We start from the raw sequence: 24,514 nt of genomic DNA, 5'->3' as shown, positions 1-24,514 counted from the left end.
TGTCATTGTTTTAGATAATGAACTTTGTTTGTTTGGCCGATGTGAGGCAACGGGTTGGTGAATTGTTTGGTGTAAATTAGATGCTTAAGAAGTTGCCAAGTTGTGATTTTTATGCTTTTTGATGGAGAATAAAGGGTTTTTCGAATCTGAATTTTTCTGATTTTTTATACCCAGATCTATGTTTTCCCTCTGTTGTGTGAATGTTATTGTTGTTGGGGATCCCTTTCTCTCATTTCATCTTAGTTTGAAGTAAAATTTAGTTTTTTTGGAAAATGTGATGAGAGGAGGGACATTTTTTCTGGGTTTTGGTCTGAGAGTGATAGAAGTTTGAATCCGGTGTTGAAGAGAGAAGAGGTGAAGAAGGAAGAGAGAAGAGGATGGGTTTTGCAGAGATGGTGGGGATGAGTTTTGAGGTTTGGATCTGGTGAAGAAGGGAGAGAGAAGAGGAACAGATTAAGGAAAAAAAACACTTTGAATATATTTATTAAAGATAAATGTTTAATTAAGAAAATATGAATTTTGATTTTTTTTTTAAAAATCTGCTATAGTGGGTCAAAAGTGCTTGGTGTAACTATACACAAGTTTTTAGATGATCATAATAAATTTTTCCTGGAGACTTGTATAATCTTTTAATATTAATTTTTAAGAATGAATGTAACTTATAATTTATATTTATTTAAGAAATAATTTAAATTGGTTATTTAATATATATTTTTTAGAACTAAATAATTTGATTAATTATATTTTGAATATATTTAGTTTTTTATATATCAAAATGTTCATTTACTGTTTATTTCTGTGAAGAAAAGAGAAACAGAGCATTAGGCACACAAGTGAACCTTCACGAAACATACAAGAATAGCTCTGATTGGTTAAAATTTTCCTTCTCGCATAGCCATACTCTGTTTTTTCCGTCAAATTTGAATTTGAATTGGAACAACTCATCCTTCTTGTGTTTCAATTTTTTTGCTAGATTTACTTTGTAACATCCAGAGTTAGGGTTGTCCAAGGTGAGCCTAACTTGAAAAAATGGAGCCAGTTTTTGTGAAATCAGTCCGGTTAGGCTGGTAGGCGGAATGAACCGGTTGTTTATAGTTTGGTTCGGTCGACTTCAGTTTAGGCTTGTGTGCGATCAAAGTAACTATAATAATAAAATAAAATAAAAAAACAGCCTAGTCCCGTCACCAACAATCACACTTCTGGAGCATATATTTATAAAATAATTCAGCACAAGCCAATTTTATGAGTAAACCCTCAATCCTAGCTTAAAAACCCTCACTAGTCACTACTCTTTCACTTGTTGCGCCATGTAACGCTCTGATTTTCGGGAGTCATTTTAGTAACATTTGCACAAATTAAATATGCTTATTAAACTTTTGAAGTCAAGAAAATGCAATTTTTTTTCAAAACATGCTCTAGCAAATGTATAATAGAATACTCAGTAATAGATAACTATATATCCATAAATATACATGCAAAATGAGTCTTTAGAAAGAAATATCAAAAGGCATCTTATGCTTGACAAGCTCCTTGTAATCTCCACGCAGGATAGACCACACAACAACAAAACATCGAAACTTACTATTTCCCTGACCAAAATATAATACAGACACAAGTTGTACACCTTACATACCTCAACCAACAATGGTAAGCTCTCTCCCCAAAAGACCCGAGCTTTACACCCGACTCCACTCCTCCGAGTCTTCCACTGATCCTTCACTGAACTCTCGAAGTCGTTCTTCTTCTCTCATGAGGAACTTTCCTCGTTGGTCAGCATGAACAATATTATCCCTGAGTATAAGACTTGATCGCATTGTCGTCATCCATTGTCCGACGGTTTCCGACCGTCACTATAGTACATTCTAGGATTTCAATTCACGCTTACTCACGTTAATCTATCGATCATGTGGCTTACGTCAATCTATCGATCAATGGTGGAATGAGTTATGAACCTGTGCTCCTGTATCATATAAGTATAGAATGATATTGGAGAAGGATATTGGGTCGTGGTCTGTGGTTACGTGTAATTTCATCATGGCCAAGTTTGCCACCTCTGATGGAATTTCGTGGCTTGCATTTTAATAAGGAATATAGCTCTGGCTGATGTGGGATATAAGAAGGGCTGCTTATTTATTTTTGTTGGGATTGAAAGCTTTATTGAGATGTTTAGAAGTTATATACTATTTTCCTTTACTAGGTTTTTATCTCCAATGTTATTTCTTATTTCTTAGTTCTTAGCATTATTCATGTGGACCCATATTGCCACATGTGCTTAAGCAACTCTCAAGCAATTTTGCTCCAACCATGAGTTTTTAGTTATTAGTTCTTGCCACTATTCATTTAGACCCACCAACCACATTATTTATACTTTTTATTTTCATATAGTAATAAAACAAAACTCATAAAGTAATAAAGTAATTTGGATGAGAGAGAAATAATTAATACTAGAAATTAAACACGTGCGTTGCACAGGTTCGTTTTTAAGTTATATTTTTTTTTAAAAAGAATTTTTAAGTTATATTTTTTAGTTGTGATATTTAAATTTATATGAAGGTAAGAAAGCTATAAGAAAATAATTTTAAAATAATAAATATTAAAGGAAGGTAATAACTTTAAAATATGCACTAATGATAATAGTAGGACTGAAATTTTAAAAGTTATTATAATTGTAGCTTTAAAAAGTAAAGCACAAATAATATTTTTAAAAAGTAAAATTATAAATATTCATGATATTTGTTTTCATGATTCGGGTTAAATATATTTGTAGTCTCTATGATAAATCAGATTTGATTTTCCTAAAGATTTCATAATAAATAAAAAATTATTACATAATTTAATTCAAATGTTATGATAGTAGTTTCCGCCAATTAAAAACCCAAATAGGAATTTATCAGAGCAAGTTTGGATGCAAGATATGAAAATAAATGACAAAAGGAATACATGTAGCACCCATATCTCATGATTTGCTAGGGTTGAATGAAAGTTGCATAAACCACAAATAGGTGAGGTGTATTTATATTTGAAGATTAAGCATTGAAGAATATGGAAGGTATCACTAATTTTAAAAGAGGGTATGAATGAGTAATGCACTCATAATAAATCAGACTGATCCATATTAGTAACCGATAATATTAAGTGAATTTGAGAAAAGGAAGTTTAAGGGAATTTGCACTTTACAATAACAATGAGAGGTGTTACCATTTACAACTTTATAAAATTATTATTCATCATATTATACTACATGCAGTTAAGATTGCTCTCAAAGTCATATGATGCAAATTGGCACGTGTAATGTCAAAAAACAAAAAGATTGCATGTAGTTAATTTTTATTTATTTTTTCAATTATAGAGGCTATATGTATTTTTCAAAAACTTATATTGGCATGTGTAAAGTCAAAAACAAAAAGATTGACATGTTTCAAAAGTTACATTATATTAAAAGTTGAAAAGAAATTAATTTGTTTAACTTGATTATTTAATGCATTTAATACTAATAACTCAAGTGAGCTTTACATATATATATATATATATATATTTTAAACTAAGAACTCAAAAAGTAAAACTCCTTATATAAGAACTGAGTTCTTATTTTTATGAATTAAGAGCTCCATGTCAGCACTTACAATAGTAAAGTTCTTAGTTCTTAACTAAAAAATAAGAACTAAGAACCTTGCATTGAAGATGTTCTTAGTACTTATTTTTTAGTTAAGAACTAAGAACTGAATTCTTAACCACTTGAGGGGATGACATGAAGTTCTTAGTTCTTGAAAATAAGAACTAGGTTCTTATATAAAAAGTTTTACTTTTTGAGTTTTTAGCATAAAAATTTAATTTTTTCTCTCTCATTCATTTAATTTAGGTATTGAATTAAAATTTAAATTTAAATAAAAAATATTAATATAATGGTATTGTGGGACCGGATAAATAGTGCTAAAAAACTAAAAACTAAGAACTCATGGTTGAAGCAAAATCTGCAAAGAGTTGCTTAAACACATGTGGCATTACGGGCCAACATGAATATTGCTAAGAGCATCTCCAATGCTAGTTCTGCTGCCAGGATTGCCAGTCTAAAATTTCTATGAACTCTGCAGGCGGTCAGCAAGGTGTGCCAAACAGAGAAATTCGGTGAAACAGGCATGTTTTGAATAAACTCCAGTGCTTCAGCAAGCTTACCTGAACGACCAAGCAAATAGACCGTAGCAGAATAATGCTCCAAACCTGGTCTAATCTGGTATTCTTCAGTAATGCTTGAGAAAATTCGCGTCCCCTCATCCACCATTCCAGCATGACTATAAGCTAAGATGATGCTTGCAAAAGTACCTCTAGTTGGTTGAAGCCCTTCCTTCCTCATCTGATAAAATAGATCAAGTGCAGACTCTGAACTGCCATGTAGAACATAACCAGAAAGCATAATGTTCCAACTGATGATATCTTTCAATGGCAATCCATCAAAAATACGTCTGGAATACATCAAATTTCCTGACTTAGCATAATGTTCCAACTAATATATTTGACACTGAAATTTCAGACACTAAATTTCTACGTAGGGCACAACAATGGATTTCTTTCACTTTTTTCCCAGCCACTAAATTTGCAAAGGCAGGAAGGATACTTAGCACTGTGACTGAGTTAGGAGCTATCTGGAAAAACTGCATACGCCGAAATATCTGCATAGCCTTGTCCTTTTGTCCACTTTGCAGGAAACCAGCAATTAATGAATTCCATGATGCTACGTTTCGCTTAATTTTTCCATCTTTCTCAATCCTTTTAAAAAGATCCAACGCCTGATCCTCAGCACCACTCTGCATATATCCTGTAATCAATGCATTCCATGTAACTACATTAGGTGGTGAATCAGAGTCCTGCATTTTCATAAATAACTCATAAGCTTTGCCGCAGAAACCAGCATGGCAATATCCTCCGATAATTGTATTCCAAGAATATACATCTCTCTCATACATCATATCAAAAATGCGTTGAGCAGCTTCTAGATCCCCGCACTTGGAATACATGTCAATCAGTGAATTACCAGTTAGCACATCATCAACCAAACTCATCTTAACACCAATACCATGGATTTCTAAAGCCATACTTAGTGATTGTAAGGACGCACATGCCGAGGCTGCACTTGCAACTGTAATGCTGTTAGGCTCAACCCCTGATAATAACATCTTTCTCAACAAATCTAAAGCATGATATGTCCTACCCTTTTGAGTAAACCCAGAAATCATAGAAGACCAAGTATATACATCTGGAGTTAACCCAAAACTCTCCATCTTCCTCATTAAATCCATTGCGATATCACAACGCCCTAACTGATTATAACTAGCAATCAAAATGTTCCAAGTCACCAAACCAGGTTCAACTCCTTCTTCCTGCATTGCATCAAAGTATTTCCGAGCTTGTTCAATATCACCATTCTGGCAAAATCCAGTTATTATTGCATTCCAGGTCACACTGTCTCTCTCATCCATACTCTTAAAAAGCTTCTTTGCAAAACCCATCTCCCCACACTTAGCATACACAGCCATAATTGAATTATTCACCCGAATGGAAGAGCACATCCCATGCCGAATCGCCACCGAATGAATCAACCTCCCGGTCTCCAAATCCCCGCACTTCCCGCACGCTTGCAAGATCTTCGGAAGCAAAAACTCATCAGGCAAGAAACCATGCCGCACCATGTCATAAAAGAGGTCCACAACCTCCTCCCAACTCTTCTCCCTGGAGCAGGCACCAATCATAGCAGACCAAGTGAACAAATTCCTCTCACGCATTTCATCAAACACTTTGCGTGCCTCACTCAAATGCCCACATTTTGAATACATGCTCACCAGCTTGGTCTCCACAAAAGGATTCACATTTCCCACCAATCCAATCCGAGCATGCAACTCTCTACCCACCTCAATACAGTCCCTGTCAATACAAGACTGTAGCAAGTTCATATAGGTGATGGGTCTCACCTTGGAGCCTTGTTCAGCCAGGGAGTCAAGAATTGCCACAGCATCACTCAGGGGGCCATTACTGCATAACTGGTTCAACTGGGCATCCATGAATTTTGGGTATGGAAGTGACCTTATGGACATAGATACATAGTTGGAGTTTGCATGGACTCTTGTTGAGGCAATAAACTCAAATTGGGAGGCACTGTAAGATGGGATTGAAAGAGGAGGTCTTGATTTAGTGGGTAAGATAATGAGGCATTTTTCCATTATGGGTTTTTTGGTCCCTTACTTTTACTCCTTTTCCACTGGTTCTTGAAGCTCCCTAGTCTGCTCTGTGTTTTGCTTGCAGAGATGGGTGGAAATGAGGATTGAGCTGATAAGGTGGTGTTGGTGATGGAGATTAGGGGCATCCAATTCTGGGTCTCTAGACCTTTTGGGGGTCCCATAAGGATGACTTGTCAGATCAATTGCCACAAACTCAGAGAGGTCAATGAGTAAGAGGATTGAGATTGAGCCAATTTGGACACACCAATTTTCCATGGGTTAAGAGCATCTTCAATGCTAGTTCTTAATTCTTAGAGCATCTTCAATGCAAGGTTCTTAGTTCTTATTTTTTTAGTTAAAAACTAAGAACTGCGTTCTTAACCACTAGAGGTGCTGAGGTGGAGTTCTTAGTTCTTAAAAATAAAAACCTAGGCTAAGGAGTTTTACTTTTTGAGTTCTTAGCATAAACAATTAATTTTTTTCTCTTATTCATTTAATTTAAGTATTGAGTTAACATTTAAATTCAAATCAAAATTATATAGAAATAAAAAATAGGCTTAATAGCACTTTTGGTCCCCCACGTTTCAAAAATGTGCAATATTAATCCCCCACGTTTGAAAATAGCATAATGGTACCTCAACGTTTATCTCCGTTATCAGTTTTGGTCCCACCGTTAACATTTTAACGTTTTCCGTCAAAAATCTAATTAAAAATTAAACAAAAATTGGAAAATATTATGAAATTAATTAAAATCTTCCCCTTCATCATCTTTATCTTCTTCTTCACCTCCAACCTCCCCAGGCACCACCCAAACCATAAATCATGAATAAATTGATTTTTCCCAACACATAAATCATGAATAAAAGCATGAATTTTTTTCAACTCAAAACTTTTTCATTTCATCTCTGAGTTCACTTATCCAACGAACAAAATCAAAATCAAAATCATATTTCTTTATGTCAAAATTGAATAGAATAGACTTTATCAAGCCAAGGGAGCAGTGGATACATGAATAAACAACATTTAAAGATCACTAAGGAATTGAACCAATCCCAAGTTGCTATTGCAGTAACGAGAAGATAAAAATGGAAGCTTTTTGATGTTGTGGGTGATGGTCCTACGAATCAGAGAAGAGACCATTTGCTCACTGAACCAATCCCAAGTTCCCAACCATTTTTCTTCTTCAGCCATCCCCCAATCCCTTCAAACCCCCATCTTAAAAACCTCCACCACCGCCGAATCCCGTTTTCTCAACCCACAACCGTCGAATCCCTCGATCTCGTCCCTCAGCCTCTCCCACAACTCAAATCTGGTCCCAGATCCGGGCATAAGTGCGGAAGAGATGAAGTGGTGGTGGCATCAAGAGTTCAGACGAGCCATGGAAGAATGAATCCAAGTGTTTGATCTGATTTTTCTCAGGCAAAGTGATATATTTCTGGAATAAAATGGAGAAGATGAAGATTTTTAGGAGAGGAATATATATTTTTTTTCTGGGTTTTCTGGGCAAGGTGATGAAGATGATGAAGGAGATGAGGAGGGGATATTTTTCTGGGTTTTTAATTGTTGTTAATATTTTAATTAGTTAATTTTTGTTTAATTACATATTTGCCCTTTGAACCGTTAGTTTTTGGACGGAAAACTGGTGGGGGACCAAAACTGCTAACAGAGATAAACGTTGAGGTACCATTATGCTATTTTCAAACGTGAGGGATTAATATTGCACATTTTTGAAACGTGGGGGACCAAAAGTGCTATTAAGCCTAAAAAATATTAATATAATGGTATTGTGGGACCGGATGACATGTTTCAAAAGTTACATTATATTAAAAGTTGAAAAGAAATTAATTTGTTTAACTTGATTATTTAATGCATTTAATACTAATAACTCAAGTGAGCTTTACATATATATATAGATTTTAAACTAAGAACTCAAAAAGTAAAACTCCTTATATAAGAACTGAGTTCTTATTTTTATGAATTAAGAGCTCCATGTCAGCACTTACAATGGTAAAGTTCTTAGTTCTTAACTAAAAAATAAGAACTAAGAACCTTGCATTGAAGATGTTCTTAGTACTTATTTTTTAGTTAAGAACTAAGAACTGAATTCTTAACCACTTGAGGGGATGACATGAAGTTCTTAGTTCTTGAAAATAAGAACTAGGTTCTTATATAAAAAGTTTTACTTTTTGAGTTTTTAGCATAAAAATTTAATTTTTTCTCTCTTATTCATTTAATTTAAGTATTGAATTAACATTTAAATTTAAATAAAAAATATTAATATAATGGTATTGTGGGACCGGATAAATAGTGCTAAAAAACTAAAAACTAAGAACTCATGGTTGAAGCAAAATCTGCAAAGAGTTGCTTAAACACATGTGGCATTACGAGCCAACATGAATATTGCTAAGAGCATCTCCAATGCTAGTTCTTAGTTCTTAGAGCATCTCCAATGGAGTCCTTATTTTGGGATCTTAAAATAAGATCCGGATCTTATTAGATCTCACCATTGGAGTTATCCTACATGGCATGAGATCTTAGCAAAAGCTAAGATCCGTGTCTTAGCTTAGGTACTCTCAAATCTGGGATCTTAAATAAAATAATATTTTTTTCTCTCTCCTTCAATACCAAAAGCAAAGTGAAAAAATAGGGAGGAAAATAAATCATATAAATATATTGGGTACCGTGGGTCCAGTTAAAAGTAAAATAAGATCCCAACCACTAGAGTGAAATGTGCATGTGGACCTTATGAGTGTTTTAAATCCTATGTGGCAGTCTGGACCCATAAAAAGTGAGTTAAGTCCCAAAATAAGATCTCACCATTGGAGATGCTCTTAGCACTATTCATGTGGATCCGTATTGCCACATGTGTTTAAGCAACTCTTTGCAGATTTTACTCCAACCATGAATTCTTAGTTCTTAGTTCTTAGCACTATTCATCCGGTCCCACAATACCATTATATTAATATTTTTTATTTCTATATAATTTTGATTTGGATTTAAATGTTAACTCAATACTTAAATTAAATGAATAAGAGAAAAAAATTAATTGTTTATGCTAAGAACTCAAAAAGTAAAACTCCTTAGCCTAGGTTTTTATTTTTAAGAACTAAGAACTCCACGTCAGCACCTCTAGTGGTTAAGAACTCACTAAGAACTAAGAACCCTGCATTGAAGATGCTCTAAGAATTAAGAACTAGCATTGAAGATGCTCAATCTCAATCCTCTTACTCATTGACCTCTCTGAGTTTGTGGCAATTGATCTGACAAGTCATCCTTATGGGACCCCCAAAAGGTCTAGAGACCCAGAATTGGATGCCCCTAATCTCCATCACCAACACCACCTTATCAGCTCAATCCTCATTTCCACCCATCTCTGCAAGCAAAACACAGAGCAGACTAGGGAGCTTCAAGAACCAGTGGAAAAGGAGTAAAAGTAAGGGACCAAAAAACCCATAATGGAAAAATGCCTCATTATCTTACCCACTAAATCAAGACCTCCTCTTTCAATCCCATCTTACAGTGCCTCCCAATTTGAGTTTATTGCCTCAACAAGAGTCCATGCAAACTCCAACTATGTATCTATGTCCATAAGGTCACTTCCATACCCAAAATTCATGGATGCCCAGTTGAACCAGTTATGCAGTAATGGCCCCCTGAGTGATGCTGTGGCAATTCTTGACTCCCTGGCTGAACAAGGCTCCAAGGTGAGACCCATCACCTATATGAACTTGCTACAGTCTTGTATTGACAGGGACTGTATTGAGGTGGGTAGAGAGTTGCATGCTCGGATTGGATTGGTGGGAAATGTGAATCCTTTTGTGGAGACCAAGCTGGTGAGCATGTATTCAAAATGTGGGCATTTGAGTGAGGCACGCAAAGTGTTTGATGAAATGCGTGAGAGGAATTTGTTCACTTGGTCTGCTATGATTGGTGCCTGCTCCAGGGAGAAGAGTTGGGAGGAGGTTGTGGACCTCTTTTATGACATGGTGCGGCATGGTTTCTTGCCTGATGAGTTTTTGCTTCCGAAGATCTTGCAAGCGTGCGGGAAGTGCGGGGATTTGGAGACCGGGAGGTTGATTCATTCGGTGGCGATTCGGCATGGGATGTGCTCTTCCATTCGGGTGAATAATTCAATTATGGCTGTGTATGCTAAGTGTGGGGAGATGGGTTTTGCAAAGAAGCTTTTTAAGAGTATGGATGAGAGAGACAGTGTGACCTGGAATGCAATAATAACTGGGTTTTGCCAGAATGGTGATATTGAACAAGCTCGGAAATACTTTGATGCAATGCAGGAAGAAGGAGTTGAACCTGGTTTGGTGACTTGGAACATTTTGATTGCTAGTTATAATCAGTTAGGGCGTTGTGATATCGCAATGGATTTAATGAGGAAGATGGAGAGTTTTGGGTTAACTCCAGATGTATATACTTGGTCTTCTATGATTTCTGGGTTTACTCAAAAGGGTAGGACATATCATGCTTTAGATTTGTTGAGAAAGATGTTATTATCAGGGGTTGAGCCTAACAGCATTACAGTTGCAAGTGCAGCCTCGGCATGTGCGTCCTTACAATCACTAAGTATGGCTTTAGAAATCCATGGTATTGGTGTTAAGATGAGTTTGGTTGATGATGTGCTAACTGGTAATTCACTGATTGACATGTATTCCAAGTGCGGGGATCTAGAAGCTGCTCAACGCATTTTTGATATGATGTATGAGAGAGATGTATATTCTTGGAATACAATTATCGGAGGATATTGCCATGCTGGTTTCTGCGGCAAAGCTTATGAGTTATTTATGAAAATGCAGGACTCTGATTCACCACCTAATGTAGTTACATGGAATGCATTGATTACAGGATATATGCAGAGTGGTGCTGAGGATCAGGCGTTGGATCTTTTTAAAAGGATTGAGAAAGATGGAAAAATTAAGCGAAACGTAGCATCATGGAATTCATTAATTGCTGGTTTCCTGCAAAGTGGACAAAAGGACAAGGCTATGCAGATATTTCGGCGTATGCAGTTTTTCCAGATAGCTCCTAACTCAGTCACAGTGCTAAGTATCCTTCCTGCCTTTGCAAATTTAGTGGCTGGGAAAAAAGTGAAAGAAATCCATTGTTGTGCCCTACGTAGAAATTTAGTGTCTGAAATTTCAGTGTCAAATATATTAATCGACAGTTATGCTAAGTCAGGAAATTTGATGTATTCCAGACGTATTTTTGATGGATTGCCATTGAAAGATATCATCAGTTGGAACATTATGCTTTCTGGTTATGTTCTACATGGCAGTTCAGAGTCTGCACTTGATCTATTTTATCAGATGAGGAAGGAAGGGCTTCAACCAACTAGAGGTACTTTTGCAAGCATCATCTTAGCTTATAGTCATGCTGGAATGGTGGATGAGGGGACGCGAGTTTTCTCAAGCATTACTGAAGAATACCAGATTAGACCAGGTTTGGAGCATTATTCTGCTATGGTCTATTTGCTTGGTCGTTCAGGTAAGCTTGCTGAAGCACTGGAGTTTATTCAAAACATGCCTGTTTCACCGAATTTCTCTGTTTGGCACACCTTGCTGACCGCCTGCAGAGTTCATAGAAATTTTAGACTGGCAATCCTTGCAGCAGAAAGTATGTTTGAGTTGGAACCTGGAAATATTGTAACTCAGTATTTGCTTTCACAGGCATATTCTTTATGTGGCAAGTCATGGGAATCTCCAAAAATGGCAAAGCTGGAGAAAGAAAAAGCTATTAAGAAACCTGTTGGGCAATGCTGGATTGAAAGGAAAAACACAATCCATACTTTTGTAGTTTGTGATCAATCTCACCCATATTTGGACAAGCTACATTCTTGGCTAAAAGGGGTAGCTGTAAATGTCAAGGCACATATTTCTGACCATGAACTTTGCATTGAGGAAGAGGAGAAGGAAAATAGTAGTAGTGTTGTACATAGTGAAAAACTTGCATTTGCTTTTGCTCTTATAGACTCTCATCATGCACCTCAAATTCTAAGGATAGTGAAAAATTTGAGAATGTGTAGAGATTGCCACGACACAGCCAAGTACATATCGTTGGCATATGAGTGTGAAATATATTTGAGTGACTCAAATTGCTTACACCACTTTAAAGGTGGACAATGTTCTTGTAGGGATTATTGGTAGAGCAAAAACAATTGTGAATCAATGATGAAATATAGAAATCTTTCTTCATATTATTTTACTTGTTCATGATGTGCATATTTAACCATCCACAGAACTGAAGTTTTTGTCCTCGCCTTGTCATATTATGTATCAGGTGAAACCATTAAGAACAACTCCATTGGTTACTATTCAAGTATTTTGTGATGTTTTTCAGATGAAGGATTTGAATGTATATCCTGTTAGTAATTTCCATCAGAAGATGTAAATAAATTATAAAATCAATCATTGTAGTCGTTTCATTTTCATCTGTCAAGTCATAAACTGTCATTCAAAGATGCTTCATTGGCTTTGATTAGTGATGGGAAATATAGTGGAGCTATAAAAGATAGGTAGAATAAAAACTGTCAGCACTATTGGGCATCCACAAAGCTTAGTAGATTCTTCCCTTGATAGTTTATGAGTAGCACCTTATGAGTAAGCATGGTGTGACTGCGACTAGAAAAAGTTACACAACTGATCAAAAAAGGGTCCAGCATACGCAATTATGATTAGCAATCAGAAACACCAAAGCTGTGCCACTATTGTGAAGGTGCTCCTGACTAAATTCTAAAAGTGGAATTTTGTAGAAGATAGCATGTTCCATCGTTTTCTTCAATAATTTTCTTTCTGAAAATGAGGAATCAGATTGTGGAAAGAAATTGTTTGCTCCTTGACCATAACAAGTGCATGATAACTTTATCTAAATAAAACCATGGGATTGATTTATGTGGAGAACCTTATTCCCTATCTTTCAATGCTTTCCCTTCATGGTGGAACCAGAATTAGCTTCTTCTGCATAGTTCCTCATATATAAATTCTTATTCCGAACAAAGTCCCCTGCCACAACCCCTCCCCCCTGCAGCCATAAATTCATCTTTGCACCTTCCCATTAGCTACACCCACATTAACATATTCACTTGCAGCCTTCTGTGTTCAAGGTCTATCTTTCTCTTTCTACAAGCTCAAGAAGATGGTAGTACACGTTTACAAATTACAACAGCTCATGTTACATAATACTCATTTCATAGATTACCTCAGTTTATTTTCAACAACTTTATGTTTTCTCCTCCTTTTTAACACCTTCGTATGATGTTTTGGATGCAGAGTTCTGAGGATTCAATGAAGAAATCCTCATCAGTTGGACCGTGGGGAGGCAATGGAGGGTCCCGTTGGGATGACGGGATATACTCAGGTGTAAGGCAATTGGTGATAGTTCATGGGGCAGGAATTGACTCCATCCAGATTGAATATGATAAGAAAGGATCCTCTATCTGGTCAGAGAAGCATGGTGGAAGTGGAGGCAATAAAACTGACAAGGTAAAGGTTCCTTGTCCAAACTTGATTTTGTGAAGTTAATTTGCAATATTAGCACTCAAGAATCTGTGAAGGTAGAAGTTGGTGTTAATTGAACCTTGTATATAATTACAACTAACTACTCATGAGTCATGACTATGTTGCAGGTGAAACTTGATTATCCAGATGAGTTCCTAACTTCAATTCATGGATACTATGGTAGCTTAAATCAATGGGGGCAAAACTTAGTTAGGTCACTGAGTTTTGAGAGCAACAAGAAAAATTATGGTCCATTTGGTGTTGAAAAGGGGACACGTTTTTCGGTCCCAATGAACGGGGCCAAGATTGTTGGGTTTCATGGCAGATGTGGTTCGTACATAGATGCAATCGGAGTCTATCTGAAGTCCTTGAAGAAACCAGATCCATCCAAAGCTTTGGTTCATCAGAACCACATTAATAACACTGCTGAGAACTTTGGTTATTCTGTGTTACAAGGAAGTGTAAACCAGAACTATGACATTGTCCTTGCTGTAAGACAGAAAGATGATTTCGGTAAGCCTCAGCCTCTTCCAAACAATGTCTCCAATGTCTCCGGGAAGATTTCTCTTGTCAAAGAATCCAACAATTTTGAACACAAAGGAAAGGTAAGAGAGCCTGCATGGATGATCTCTCTGTCTTTGAAGTGTTCTGTAATTTTCTTCTGGATTCTCAAAATTTTGCTTTTTGTTCCATGATCTTTAAATACACCTGCACTGCAGGTAGCTCATTTAGTAAAGTCACCCCAGAGGGTGGAAGGTGTCACATATGGGCCTTGGGGTGGCATTGGTGGATATACATTTGATGATGGAACCTATGAAGGAATCAGGCAAATTAACCTGTCGCGCAATGTTGGAATTGTATGGATTAGAGTTTTGTATGATCATGAAGGGGAGGCCATATGGGGATGCAAGCAAGGTGGAACAGGAGGATATAAAAGTGATAAGGTGAGCAAAGTGCATACCAGAAAACGTTTTCTGCTCAGCTTAATAATCTAGGACAATCTGATTGATTCTTAAGCAATTTTTGTGAATCATTTTGCAGATAGTCTTTGATTTCCCATATGAAGTCCTGACACATATTTCAGGCTACTATGGACCTTTGATGTACATGGGGCCTGTTGTTATAAGGTCACTAACTTTCTTCACCACCAAAAGGAGGTATGGACCATATGGGGAAGAACAAGGAACTTATTTCACCACAAAGGTGAAAGAAGGTAAAGTGGTTGGAATTCATGGGAGAAAAGGTTTGTTCTTAGATGCTTTAGGTGTACATGTGGTAGAAGGGAAAGTAGTAGCACCAGTGGCAACACCTCCCAAGGAAATCATCCCCAGAGAAACAAATATGGGTGAGATAGGCAGTGCTCAATGGCCTAACAAGCTGGTTCTTGCTAAGCCAACAGCATCTGAAGAGGTATTCCTTTTTATGATAATCAAGTTTGTTAGAAAATAGGATAAGACTTAGATACAACGTACTGTTTATGCTGTTGCACAATAAAAATATAGTCACCCACTTTCTTAATATTTTTTATTTATATTAATGTGATAACTTTCCTCAACTTCTTTACCAGTCCATGTGTCGTGTTGTAATTGGACAAAAGTAAAAACAACATTATGGGACTGTATATAGTTTTGTTCTCAGATTGAGGACACAGAATTTGGTTATCTCTTTATGTGTTGTTCTATTCACTTTGACCTCCTCTTTCCCAGGTTTCTTGTGGTGTGGTTAAAGAACCAGCTCCATGTGGACCAGGTCCATGGGGTGGAGATGGAGGTAGACCCTGGGATGATGGAGTCTTTTCTGGGATTAAGCAGATTTATTTGACAAAAGTACCTGAAGGCCTCTGCTCTGTTCAAATCGAGTATGATCGAGGCAGGCAACCTGTGTGGTCTGTGAAACATGGCGGCAATGGAGGAGACACCATGCATAGGGTATGATTCTCAGTTTCCACTTTCTTTAGACACATTTCACTGTTTCCCTCCCTTCCTTCAAACTAATGCATGTATTTGAAACGATTGCATATAGCATTGTTGTGAAAATGTTTCACTTAACAAGCAATAGGACCGATGTTCAAATTTGCTTCTAACAACAACAACCACCACCACAAAGCCTTATCCAGCTAAGTGAAGTCAGCTATATGGATCACCTGACGCTTGTCGTGTTTGATCCATATTAAAGATATCAGACAATTTTAAGTTGAAGGCTTTAACACAACCTTCCTTCTTTACCCAGGCTTAGGATTGGCTATGAAAACATAAAATAAAATTTGTGAAAGATATGATTGAACCAAATATGCATTAAATCAAATCTTGTTCAGCGAGACTAGTTGTTTTGATCTAATTTTCAAAACTATGCCTAAAACATTCTCTTCCTTGCCAAGATGATATTTGATGTGAGATGATTGCTACCAATACAAAATTTATTTGACCATTCTTACACTTATGCTCATCATGATTTTAGATACAACTGGAGTATCCACATGAGGTGCTGACTTGTATATCTGGCTATTATGGGTCAATCACTAAGGATGAGAGGCATGTAATCATAAAGTCACTGACATTCCACACCAGTCGCGGCCAGTATGGTCCATATGGTGAGGAAGTAGGGAAGTTCTTCACTTCAACCACTACAGAGGGCAAGGTGGTTGGTTTCCATGGGAGGAGCAGCTCCTACTTGGATGCCATTGGGGTTCATATGCAGCACTGGCTTGGAAGTCAGAAAACTTCAAGGTCTTCCCTCTTCAAGCTATTTTGAATCTTTGATCTGTGCTTCTGACCAAAATAGCATTTTTGGCATTGGATAAGTGTTGAGGGGTGTTTCAATTTTTGATGTACAACATCATTGGATGTGCATCAGTGCATTCAAGATGATTTTCTAGTTTGATGTGGTTTCTGGAAATTATACATGAATTTTAGTCATACTGGAAAGATGAAATAAAATTGGTTTGGTTCGGATTCAAACACAACTTAACTACTTAAAAACCAATTTAAACAAATTTAGTTAGTTTTGCTGATATTATCGCATTGATCAAGTCAATATGATCTAATGAACATTCCTAACTTGCACATTTGGGAGCCCAAAACCATTTATGTGGGTTGCACATTTCATGAACAAGTTTCAAATTAATTTTACATTTATTAAAAATAAGATTGCTTTAGTAAATATATGGAATTTTGCTTTTAAAGTAAATTTTCAATCTTTTTCTTTTTTCATAGTATTTTAAAAAAAATTGAAAAATGATTCCCAATGTGTAACAATCTAAATTTCACGTTCAAAAAAAAAACAATATAAATTTCTTTCTTTAACTTTTTCATAGGGTTCATCTCCATTTTCAATTATGTTTCAAATTACTCATCTATTTCAAAATAACTGTATGAAAAGAGAAGAAACACATATTAAGAAATAAAACTAATATTATTAACTTTTTAAAATATATTATTTATTTTCTTATTTCACCCTTTGAAGTCTATTTTTATCCCTCTTCATTTAATATTCTCATATGGACATTATATTAAAAAACATGCTGTCTTAGAATTCTCAGTGTCCAATTATTATGAAATAAAAAATTTCTGATAAGTGGACAACTATTTAAAAACGAGATTTTTTTTTCCTCAAGAACAACACTTCCCGCGCATTCGCCAGAAGAAGACTAGCCAATCCTTCTAATGGATTATCAATGGACACCAACTCCTGTCTTGATTAGCCTTGTGCTTAGCTAGAAGATCAGCTCCCGCATTTCCTTCCCGAAGAGTATGGACTAGCTTCACCCTCCAAGAACGCTCCAAGAGGTCCTTGATATCCCAAATCAGCACTGCATACAAGTGACGAGCAGGCAGAGGAGACAAAACCAAGCTTACCGCATGAAGCGAGCCAGATTGACACTCAACTATTCAATAGCCCAGATCCCAAGCCATGAATAAACCATAGTACTACTTTTTCCTAGCCCAAAATTTAATATTAAACCTTTTTTGGCATTTAAAATGTGAGGATCAAATCTATACTAGAATAAACTCTCTAGTGTGGTTTAAATAATGAGGAGTCCTAATAACACTCATTTTAACCCTCTCATTTTACAACAGATAGATTTATGAAGCGTTCCAGTGGACTGTTATCTTGGCCATGGAGCTTGGGTTTCAGCGTGTTTGTCTCGAAATAGATAGCTTGGTGTTGTTCTTAGCTTGTAAAAAGCGGGAAGTTGGTTGTTCTTATCTTTTTTCTATCCTTATGGATTGTAGGGACTTAGACCCATTTTTTTACATCGTTTGATTTTAGTTTTGTTCAAAGAACTGGGAATAAGGTAGCTGATTTTTTGGCTACCCGATCGGAGGTTTTTGGCCATTCCGTTTGGATTGAGGAGGTCCGATGGTGGAGTCTTTAGTCCAAGATGATGTAACGACATCTGTGTCGCTTTGAGAGAGGAGTGAGCTGGGTGTGGGAGAGGAAAAGACACAATAAGAATGAGGGTGTTGTGGGTGAGGATTGGCAGACGGTGGTTGGCAGGAAGAGCGGGAACATCACATCCTTCTTCTTCTCTAATTTTCCTGACAGTTTTGGTGAGGAGGCCATGTGGGGGATTTTCCAACGCTACGAAAGGGTTTGGGAGATCTTTATACCGGCAAGAAGAACCAAAAAGGGATAGAGATTTGGGCTTGTCAGGTTCAGGGATGTGAAGGATGTGAAAAGCCTGGAACTGAGACAGATAATTATTGGAGCAGAGAAAATCCAGGTGAACGTGGCAAAGTATACTAAGGACAGACAAACGACGACAGGAACTTACACGAGGAAGGTGAATGGACGAGTTGAGGGACGTAAGGAGACACAAAGGAGAGCATATCCTAGCGGGAAAAGGAATCATCGTTCGTATGCCCAAGCGGTGGTGAACGGCGGTAACGATCAGCATACGGGGATTGGAAACAAAGAAAATCAGGTGGGCAAGCAAAAGATGGCAGGCATTGAAGTGTGGAGTGGACCGGAGATACCCCCAGTAGAGGAATGGCTACAACGGAGCAAGGTGGGCACTGTTCAGAACATGGAGATGATTCCGCTACTGCGGAATGCGTTTATGCTTGAAGGACATAACACTATTGCTGTTAGATACATGGGGGAGGACAAAGTACTGATCTCTGGGCCAGCAGATATAAACTTGGAGGAAACCTTGACGGCCGGAAAGGGGTGGATAGAGGAGTTTGTAACCAAGATCCAGCCATGGTCACCAACAATCGCGCCTATTAATAGAATTACCTGGGTTCGATGTACTGGAATTCCCTTACACATGTGGTCGATGGATTGTATGAGGAACATTATATTACCAGTGGGGGATTTAATTAAGGTGGATGAAGAGACTAGCGCATTATCAACTCTGGAATATGCTAGGATGCAGATAAAAACAACTGCATTGGAATTTATATCCTGGGCGAGAAAGATCCTAATTGATGGAGTGACGTACACTATAAGGATATTTGAGGAAGCGGGGGGAGTATGCTCCTGCAAGTGCTCATCCATGACAGATTCTGGAGATGAGGATGAAGTTCTGTCTGGATGGTCGTTGAACGCAGGGATTAACTCACCGGAGTATGGAGACTCAGGCGGGGAAGATGACGGGGTATGGCCGGAGGAATTGGGTGGCCAGGAAGGTGAACAGGGTTGCATTAATCATTCCCTAGGGGCAAGCAATAATCCAGGAACCAATGACGGCGCAATAATCCCAGATGGAGGTTCCGAGGTTCCAATTAGGAGGGAATCAAATCAATCAATGATTGAGGGAGGAATGGAAGACCAACACGTGGCTACTGAACTGCCCAAGAACGCGAGTGAAATCAATGGCAATGTCCCACTTCAGAATCAGGAGGAGGGTAATCTTGGAATTAACCAAGTGGTGGCTCCAAATGACCCTTTGGCCCCTATGATGTCAAATAACCAAATTGCCATTGAGTCCACTGGAGTTGCCTCAGGCCCAATAAATGTCAATCCAAATAGCGAGCTGGGCCAAGCAGGGATGGATCATGAAGTTGATCCTAGACTAGTGGATGAGAATGAGAACGAAATGGAGAGAGAACCAGCTGATCTTGATAATACTCATTCGAATGGTGATGGGAGAGGGAGGACAAATCCGAATCAAGCAACTGCTGCTCAAATAGCTGTTTCTCAGAGCAACTTGACGCTGCTGAATAACCCTTTCAGGCTCCTGCGTCGTACTGGGAGTGTGATGGGTTCAAGAAGTGCTGACGGCGATTTAGGGCCCAACCTGGATCAGTCTGAGATTCATGGAAGCTTATTGAATGCTGAGGAGAGGCGAAGACTCAGACACTCAATACACTCCTCAACCAATTCACTGTCAATATCCGGGTCCAGGATTGGGAATCAACCAATTTGGTTGAGGGGAGTGGAGGATGAAGATATGAAAATATGGCTACTTGGAAAAGAATTTGGGGTCACCGCCAATGGAGATGAGACTGAGATTGTTAGAAGGCTGTGTGAAATGGAGCGTAGGGATGCAATGGAGGCTGGAGGTCAGATTGGTGGTGAACCAATAAGGGGTGGAGAGAATTTATCATGAAGATAATATCCTACAATGTGAGGGGGCTAGGTGGTACTGCCAAGAGGAGATTGCTCAGAGGACTGATTTCAAAGGAGCAAGTTGACATGATTTGCATACAGGAGACAAAGCTGGAGGCAGTAAATGTGAGCATATGTACACAGATTTGGGGTGACTGTGATTATGAATGGCAAGCTTGCCCAGCTGTGAATCGAGGGGGAGGCTTGCTTTGTGTTTGGAAGCGAGGGGTTTTCCACATGCAGGAATGTTATTCCGGACCAGGATTTATGGGACTAGTTGGAAATTGGGGTAATATGCTTGAACTATCTGTGATTGTCAATATTTATTCACCCTGTAGAATCGAAGAGAAGAGGAGCATGTGGCAGCACCTAGTAGATTGGAAAAACAGCAACACTGCATCACTTTGGTGTCTGGGGGGTGATTTTAACTCAGTTCGCTCTGAGGATGAACGTAGAGGCATTACAGTAAACTCTGGACCGCAGAGGAGGGACATGGTGGAGTTCAACAGATTCATTGAAGAGATGGAGGTACTAGATCTTCCATTGTCTGGAAGGAAGTATACCTGGGTCAGACCAAATGGACAGGCTCAGAGCAAAATCGACTGGTTTTTACTGTCTCTGGAGTGGTTAGCAAAGTGGCCTCATAGCGTACAGTTGGGGCTCAACAGGGAATTCTCGGACCATTGCCCAGTTCTTCTAAGATCAATATACCAAGACTGGGGCCCGAAACCCTTCCGTGTGATGAATTGTTGGATGAAGGATCATCGCTTTGAGGAGGTTGTGAAAAAGGCTTGGGAGGAACAGCAAATTAGTGGCTGGGGTGCGTTTAGACTCAAAGAAAAATTGAAAGGGCTGAAAGTAAAATTGAAAGGATGGAACAAGGATGTTTTGGAGCGATTTGCGGAGTAGGAGGGAGGCAACTATAAAGCAGATTAATGACCTGGATAAAAAAGAGGAAGAAGTTGGGTGATCGGAGGAAGAGGTAAGAACTCGCAGCTCGACTTTGGCTGATTTCTGGTCCATTCTGAAACTGCATGAGTCGTTGCTATACCAGAAGTCGCGTTCCCAGTGGCTTAGAGAAGGGGACCAAAACTCCAGGTACTTTCACTCCCTTATTAACTGGCGCAGGAAAGCCAATTCCATAGTAGGGCTCATGGTGGATGGCTCTTGGGAGGAAAAACCAGAGGTAGTCAAAGCGGAGGTTAAAAACTTTTTCGAAAAACGATTTGCAGCACATGCGTGTGATAGCCCAAATTTGAATGGTGTGAGCTTCAATCAGCTATTACAGGATGATAATGATGTGCTTACTAATAAATTTGATGAGGAGGAAGTAAAGGAAGCCGTATGGGAATATGGAGGGGATAAGAGTCCAGGGCCTGACGGGTTCAATTTCAAATTCATCCAGAAGTTTTGGCACCTGCTCAAAGAAGACTTCCAAAAGGTGCTTGGTGAATTTTGGGGTAGAGGAGCCTGGCCTAGAGGCTCCAACGCTTCCTTTATAGCTCTAATTCCAAAGGTAAGCTCACCAGTAAGCCTAAATGATTTCCGTCCAATATCATTAATTGGCTGTATATATAAAGTGGTTTCCAAGTTGCTGGCGATGAGATTGAAAAGGGTACTGCCTAAACTGATCCATGACACACAATTTGCTTTCTTGGGAGGTCGTAATATGCTTGACAGTGTGGTGGTAGTAAATGAGGTATTGGATGTTGCAAAAAAATCAAAGAAACCAACTGTGGTGTTTAAGGTAGACTATGAAAAAGCATATGATTCAGTGAGCTGGGAATTTCTTGAATATATGATGAACAGAATGAACTTCAGTAAGAGGTGGATCAAGTGGATTATGAGTTGCATCAGATCAGCATCGGTTTCGGTCTTAGTAAATGGTAGCCCATGTGAGGAGTTCAAAATGGGAAAAAGATTACGTCAGGGGGATCCATTGGCTCCATTCCTCTTCCTGATTGTAGCAGAAGGCTTGACTGGTCTATTCAACAAAGCAGTGAGTAGACAGCTCAGAACTTGTCATCTCAATACTCCAATTTGCAGATGATACTATATTCATAGGAGAGGCAACAACACAAAATGTGACAACCCTGAAGTGTGTTCTGAGATGTTTTGAATTAATATCTAGGCTAAAAGTTAATTTTCACAAGAGTAAGCTGGCTGGGATTGCTGTGGATAGAGACAACCTTGATAGGTTTGCTGCTGTGCTGCACTATAAATTGATGAGCACTCCCTTCACCTATTTAGGCATTCCAGTGGGAGGAAAATCCAGAAGTGTGGCATTATGGGACCCGGTTATTAACAAATTAAAGGGGAGATTGTCAGCTTGGAAACAGAAACATATCTCCTTTGGGGGGAGAGTCTGCCTCATTCAGAGTGTGCTCTCTGCGTTACCACTGTTCTTCCTATCATTTTTCAGAGTCCCAGCCGGTATAGTCCAGATATGTACTGGAATTATGAGAAGATTCCTATGGGGAGGGGTGGACATGGTGAGTAAGATTGCATGGGTAAAGTGGTCAGAGGTATGCAAACCTAAGGAACATGGTGGGCTGGGAATTAAGGAATGGCATCTGTTTAACATGGCATTACTGGGCAAATGGAATTTGAGGTATTTGACTGAACCACAGAGCCTTTGGTGTAGGGTGATAAAGGCGAGGAGCGAAAAGTATGGTGACTCATCTTGGTGGAAAGACATTCAGGCCAGCTGCGTTTTTGAGGGGTGGAACTGGTTTGAAACTGGACTTCAGAAAACTATGTTAGAAGGTGACGCTACAAAATTCTGGAATGAAAATTGGATTGGCCCCGGAGCTCTTGACCTTCGCTTCCGGAGACTGTATAATCTCTCACAGCAAAAACGTGAGGTTGTTAAAAATATGGGGAAGTGGTCCAATGGGGTGTGGAACTGGGAATTTAAATGGCGTAGGAGGCTTAGGGGGAGGGAGGTGCAATGGTTGGAGGAAATGCTAGGGGAGTTAAGGGCGGTACGATTGACTGAAAATAAACGGGACAAGTGGGTTTGGAGTCATGAAGGGGAGGGAGTTTTTACGGTTAACTCTTCTTACTTGTTTTTGCAGGGACAACACTTGGAGGATGAAGATCCTGTGTTCAAACAGGTATGGTCGACTCCAGTACCTTCGAACACTAAAGCGTTCATTTGGCGTTTACTGAGGGACAGGGTGCAAACACGGGAGAACTTATGCAAGAGGCGCGTCCTTGCAAGGGGAGTGGCTACCATGTGCCCTCTGTGTTTACAAGAGGAGGAATCTAGTACGCACCTATTTCTTCGATGTGCTGCTACAAGTCCAATTTGGTATGCTTGTTCGGGCTGGCTCGGGTTTCGGACGGTATTGGCACCGTCAATACGGGACCATCTCCTCCAATTTCCGTCAATTGGAAGAAACAAAGCGCAAAGGGCAGGAGAACATGCTATCTGGATGGCTATCGTGTGGTCGATCTGGATAAAAAGGAACAAAGTGATTTTTCAGGGAGATGCTTTTGACAGTGATCAGATTCTGGAACTGGCACAGCTGAGAGTATGGCAGTGGCTGAGGGTGAAAATAGATGGTTTCAGTTACTCTTTGTTTGAATGGAAGGAGAATCCGGGTGTGTGCATCTTATCCCTTTAAATGGCACGCTCATTCAATTCTGATTGCTATACTGGGTGGCTCACATAATATGTACTGGCTGGAATTGTTTATGGCTGAAGGCAACCCATGAGGAGATCATGCTGCGTATTCGAGTTTGCTGTAACAAACACAGAATAACATTAGCTGTTGGGATTCTTGGTTTTAGACTGATTCTGTTGTTTAATGTTGTTTTTTTTCTCCCTCTTTCCATGTAATTTGCATCTTTTTTTCTGTTTTGGTTCTATCTTTTGATTGAACCATCTCTCATTGTATTTGGGTTGGCACCCCTTGTGCTATTTCAATGCAATGTTTTGGCCTATCAAAAAAAAAAATCTATCTTTCAATAAAAAGATTTATAGAGGGTGCATCTTATGAAAATTATTATTTAATATGAGAACATAAAAATAAATTATTATTATTATATCTAATTATGAATTATCAAGATTATAATAATTTAATAATCATGTGGTAGTCACGTAACTAATTAAAAATGTCATGTGATTTTTTTAAAAAAAATCACATGAACTAATGTTTTAATATAGACAATTCATAATTAGATATAACGATCATGATTTATTCATATTTTTTTTTAGAAAGCTCAGTAATGTATATTAAAATAGTA

The 24,514-nt window shown here is 38.4% G+C and overlaps 5 protein-coding genes across 5 annotated transcripts; 4 read left to right on the top strand and 1 right to left on the bottom strand.

The window, feature by feature from the left end:
• Nucleotides 1–3,879: 3,879 nt before the first annotated feature.
• On the bottom strand, nt 3,880–6,404 carry LOC130733983 (pentatricopeptide repeat-containing protein At1g19720-like). The gene is given in 2 exon segments (XM_057586275.1): nt 3,880–4,498; nt 4,500–6,404. Coding segments are annotated over 2 exon segments (2,226 nt in total). The 5' UTR covers nt 6,213–6,404; the 3' UTR covers nt 3,880–3,985.
• A 3,069-nt stretch (nt 6,405–9,473) lies between these two features.
• LOC130733982 (pentatricopeptide repeat-containing protein At1g19720) lies at nt 9,474–12,414 on the top strand. Its single transcript, XM_057586274.1, has one exon. The coding sequence runs from the start codon at nt 9,665–9,667 to the stop codon at nt 12,359–12,361; it is 2,697 nt and encodes an 898-aa protein (XP_057442257.1). The 5' UTR covers nt 9,474–9,664; the 3' UTR covers nt 12,362–12,414.
• A 1,036-nt stretch (nt 12,415–13,450) lies between these two features.
• LOC130733985 (jacalin-related lectin 3-like) lies at nt 13,451–16,673 on the top strand. Its single transcript, XM_057586277.1, has 6 exons — nt 13,451–13,696; nt 13,840–14,316; nt 14,431–14,655; nt 14,753–15,121; nt 15,418–15,639; nt 16,169–16,673. Exons 1-6 carry the CDS (start codon nt 13,466–13,468, stop codon nt 16,460–16,462), a joined length of 1,818 nt encoding a protein of 605 aa, XP_057442260.1. The 5' UTR covers nt 13,451–13,465; the 3' UTR covers nt 16,463–16,673.
• Nucleotides 16,674–20,260: 3,587 nt separating this feature from the next.
• LOC130729089 (uncharacterized) lies at nt 20,261–21,172 on the top strand. The gene has a single exon (XM_057580720.1). The coding sequence runs from the start codon at nt 20,261–20,263 to the stop codon at nt 21,170–21,172; it is 912 nt and encodes a 303-aa protein (XP_057436703.1).
• Nucleotides 21,173–22,845: 1,673 nt separating this feature from the next.
• LOC130729074 (uncharacterized) lies at nt 22,846–23,892 on the top strand. The gene has a single exon (XM_057580703.1). It carries the CDS (start codon nt 22,846–22,848, stop codon nt 23,890–23,892), a length of 1,047 nt encoding a protein of 348 aa, XP_057436686.1.
• The last annotated feature ends 622 nt before the right edge of the window (nt 23,893–24,514 follow it).

The sequence above is a fragment of the Lotus japonicus genome, chromosome 1 (assembly GCF_012489685.1).
Source record: "Lotus japonicus ecotype B-129 chromosome 1, LjGifu_v1.2".
Lineage (NCBI taxonomy): Eukaryota > Viridiplantae > Streptophyta > Magnoliopsida > Fabales > Fabaceae > Lotus > Lotus japonicus.
The sequence above is the reverse complement of the archived record's forward strand: the minus strand, read 5'-3'. Positions and strand labels throughout refer to the sequence as shown.

Excerpts from the sequence above, each read along its gene's own strand:
- LOC130733982 (XM_057586274.1), top strand. The coding sequence starts at position 9,665 with ATGGAAAAATGCCTCATTATCTTACCCACTAAATCAAGACCTCCTCTT.
- LOC130733985 (XM_057586277.1), top strand. The coding sequence starts at position 13,466 with ATGATGTTTTGGATGCAGAGTTCTGAGGATTCAATGAAGAAATCCTCA. Across the intron at positions 14,317-14,430 it reads ATTTTGAACACAAAGGAAAG|GTAGCTCATTTAGTAAAGTC; the intron begins GTAAGAGAGCCT and ends CCTGCACTGCAG. Across the intron at positions 15,122-15,417 it reads AGCCAACAGCATCTGAAGAG|GTTTCTTGTGGTGTGGTTAA; the intron begins GTATTCCTTTTT and ends CCTCTTTCCCAG.
- LOC130729089 (XM_057580720.1), top strand. The coding sequence starts at position 20,261 with ATGAAGATAATATCCTACAATGTGAGGGGGCTAGGTGGTACTGCCAAG.
- LOC130729074 (XM_057580703.1), top strand. The coding sequence starts at position 22,846 with ATGGCATTACTGGGCAAATGGAATTTGAGGTATTTGACTGAACCACAG.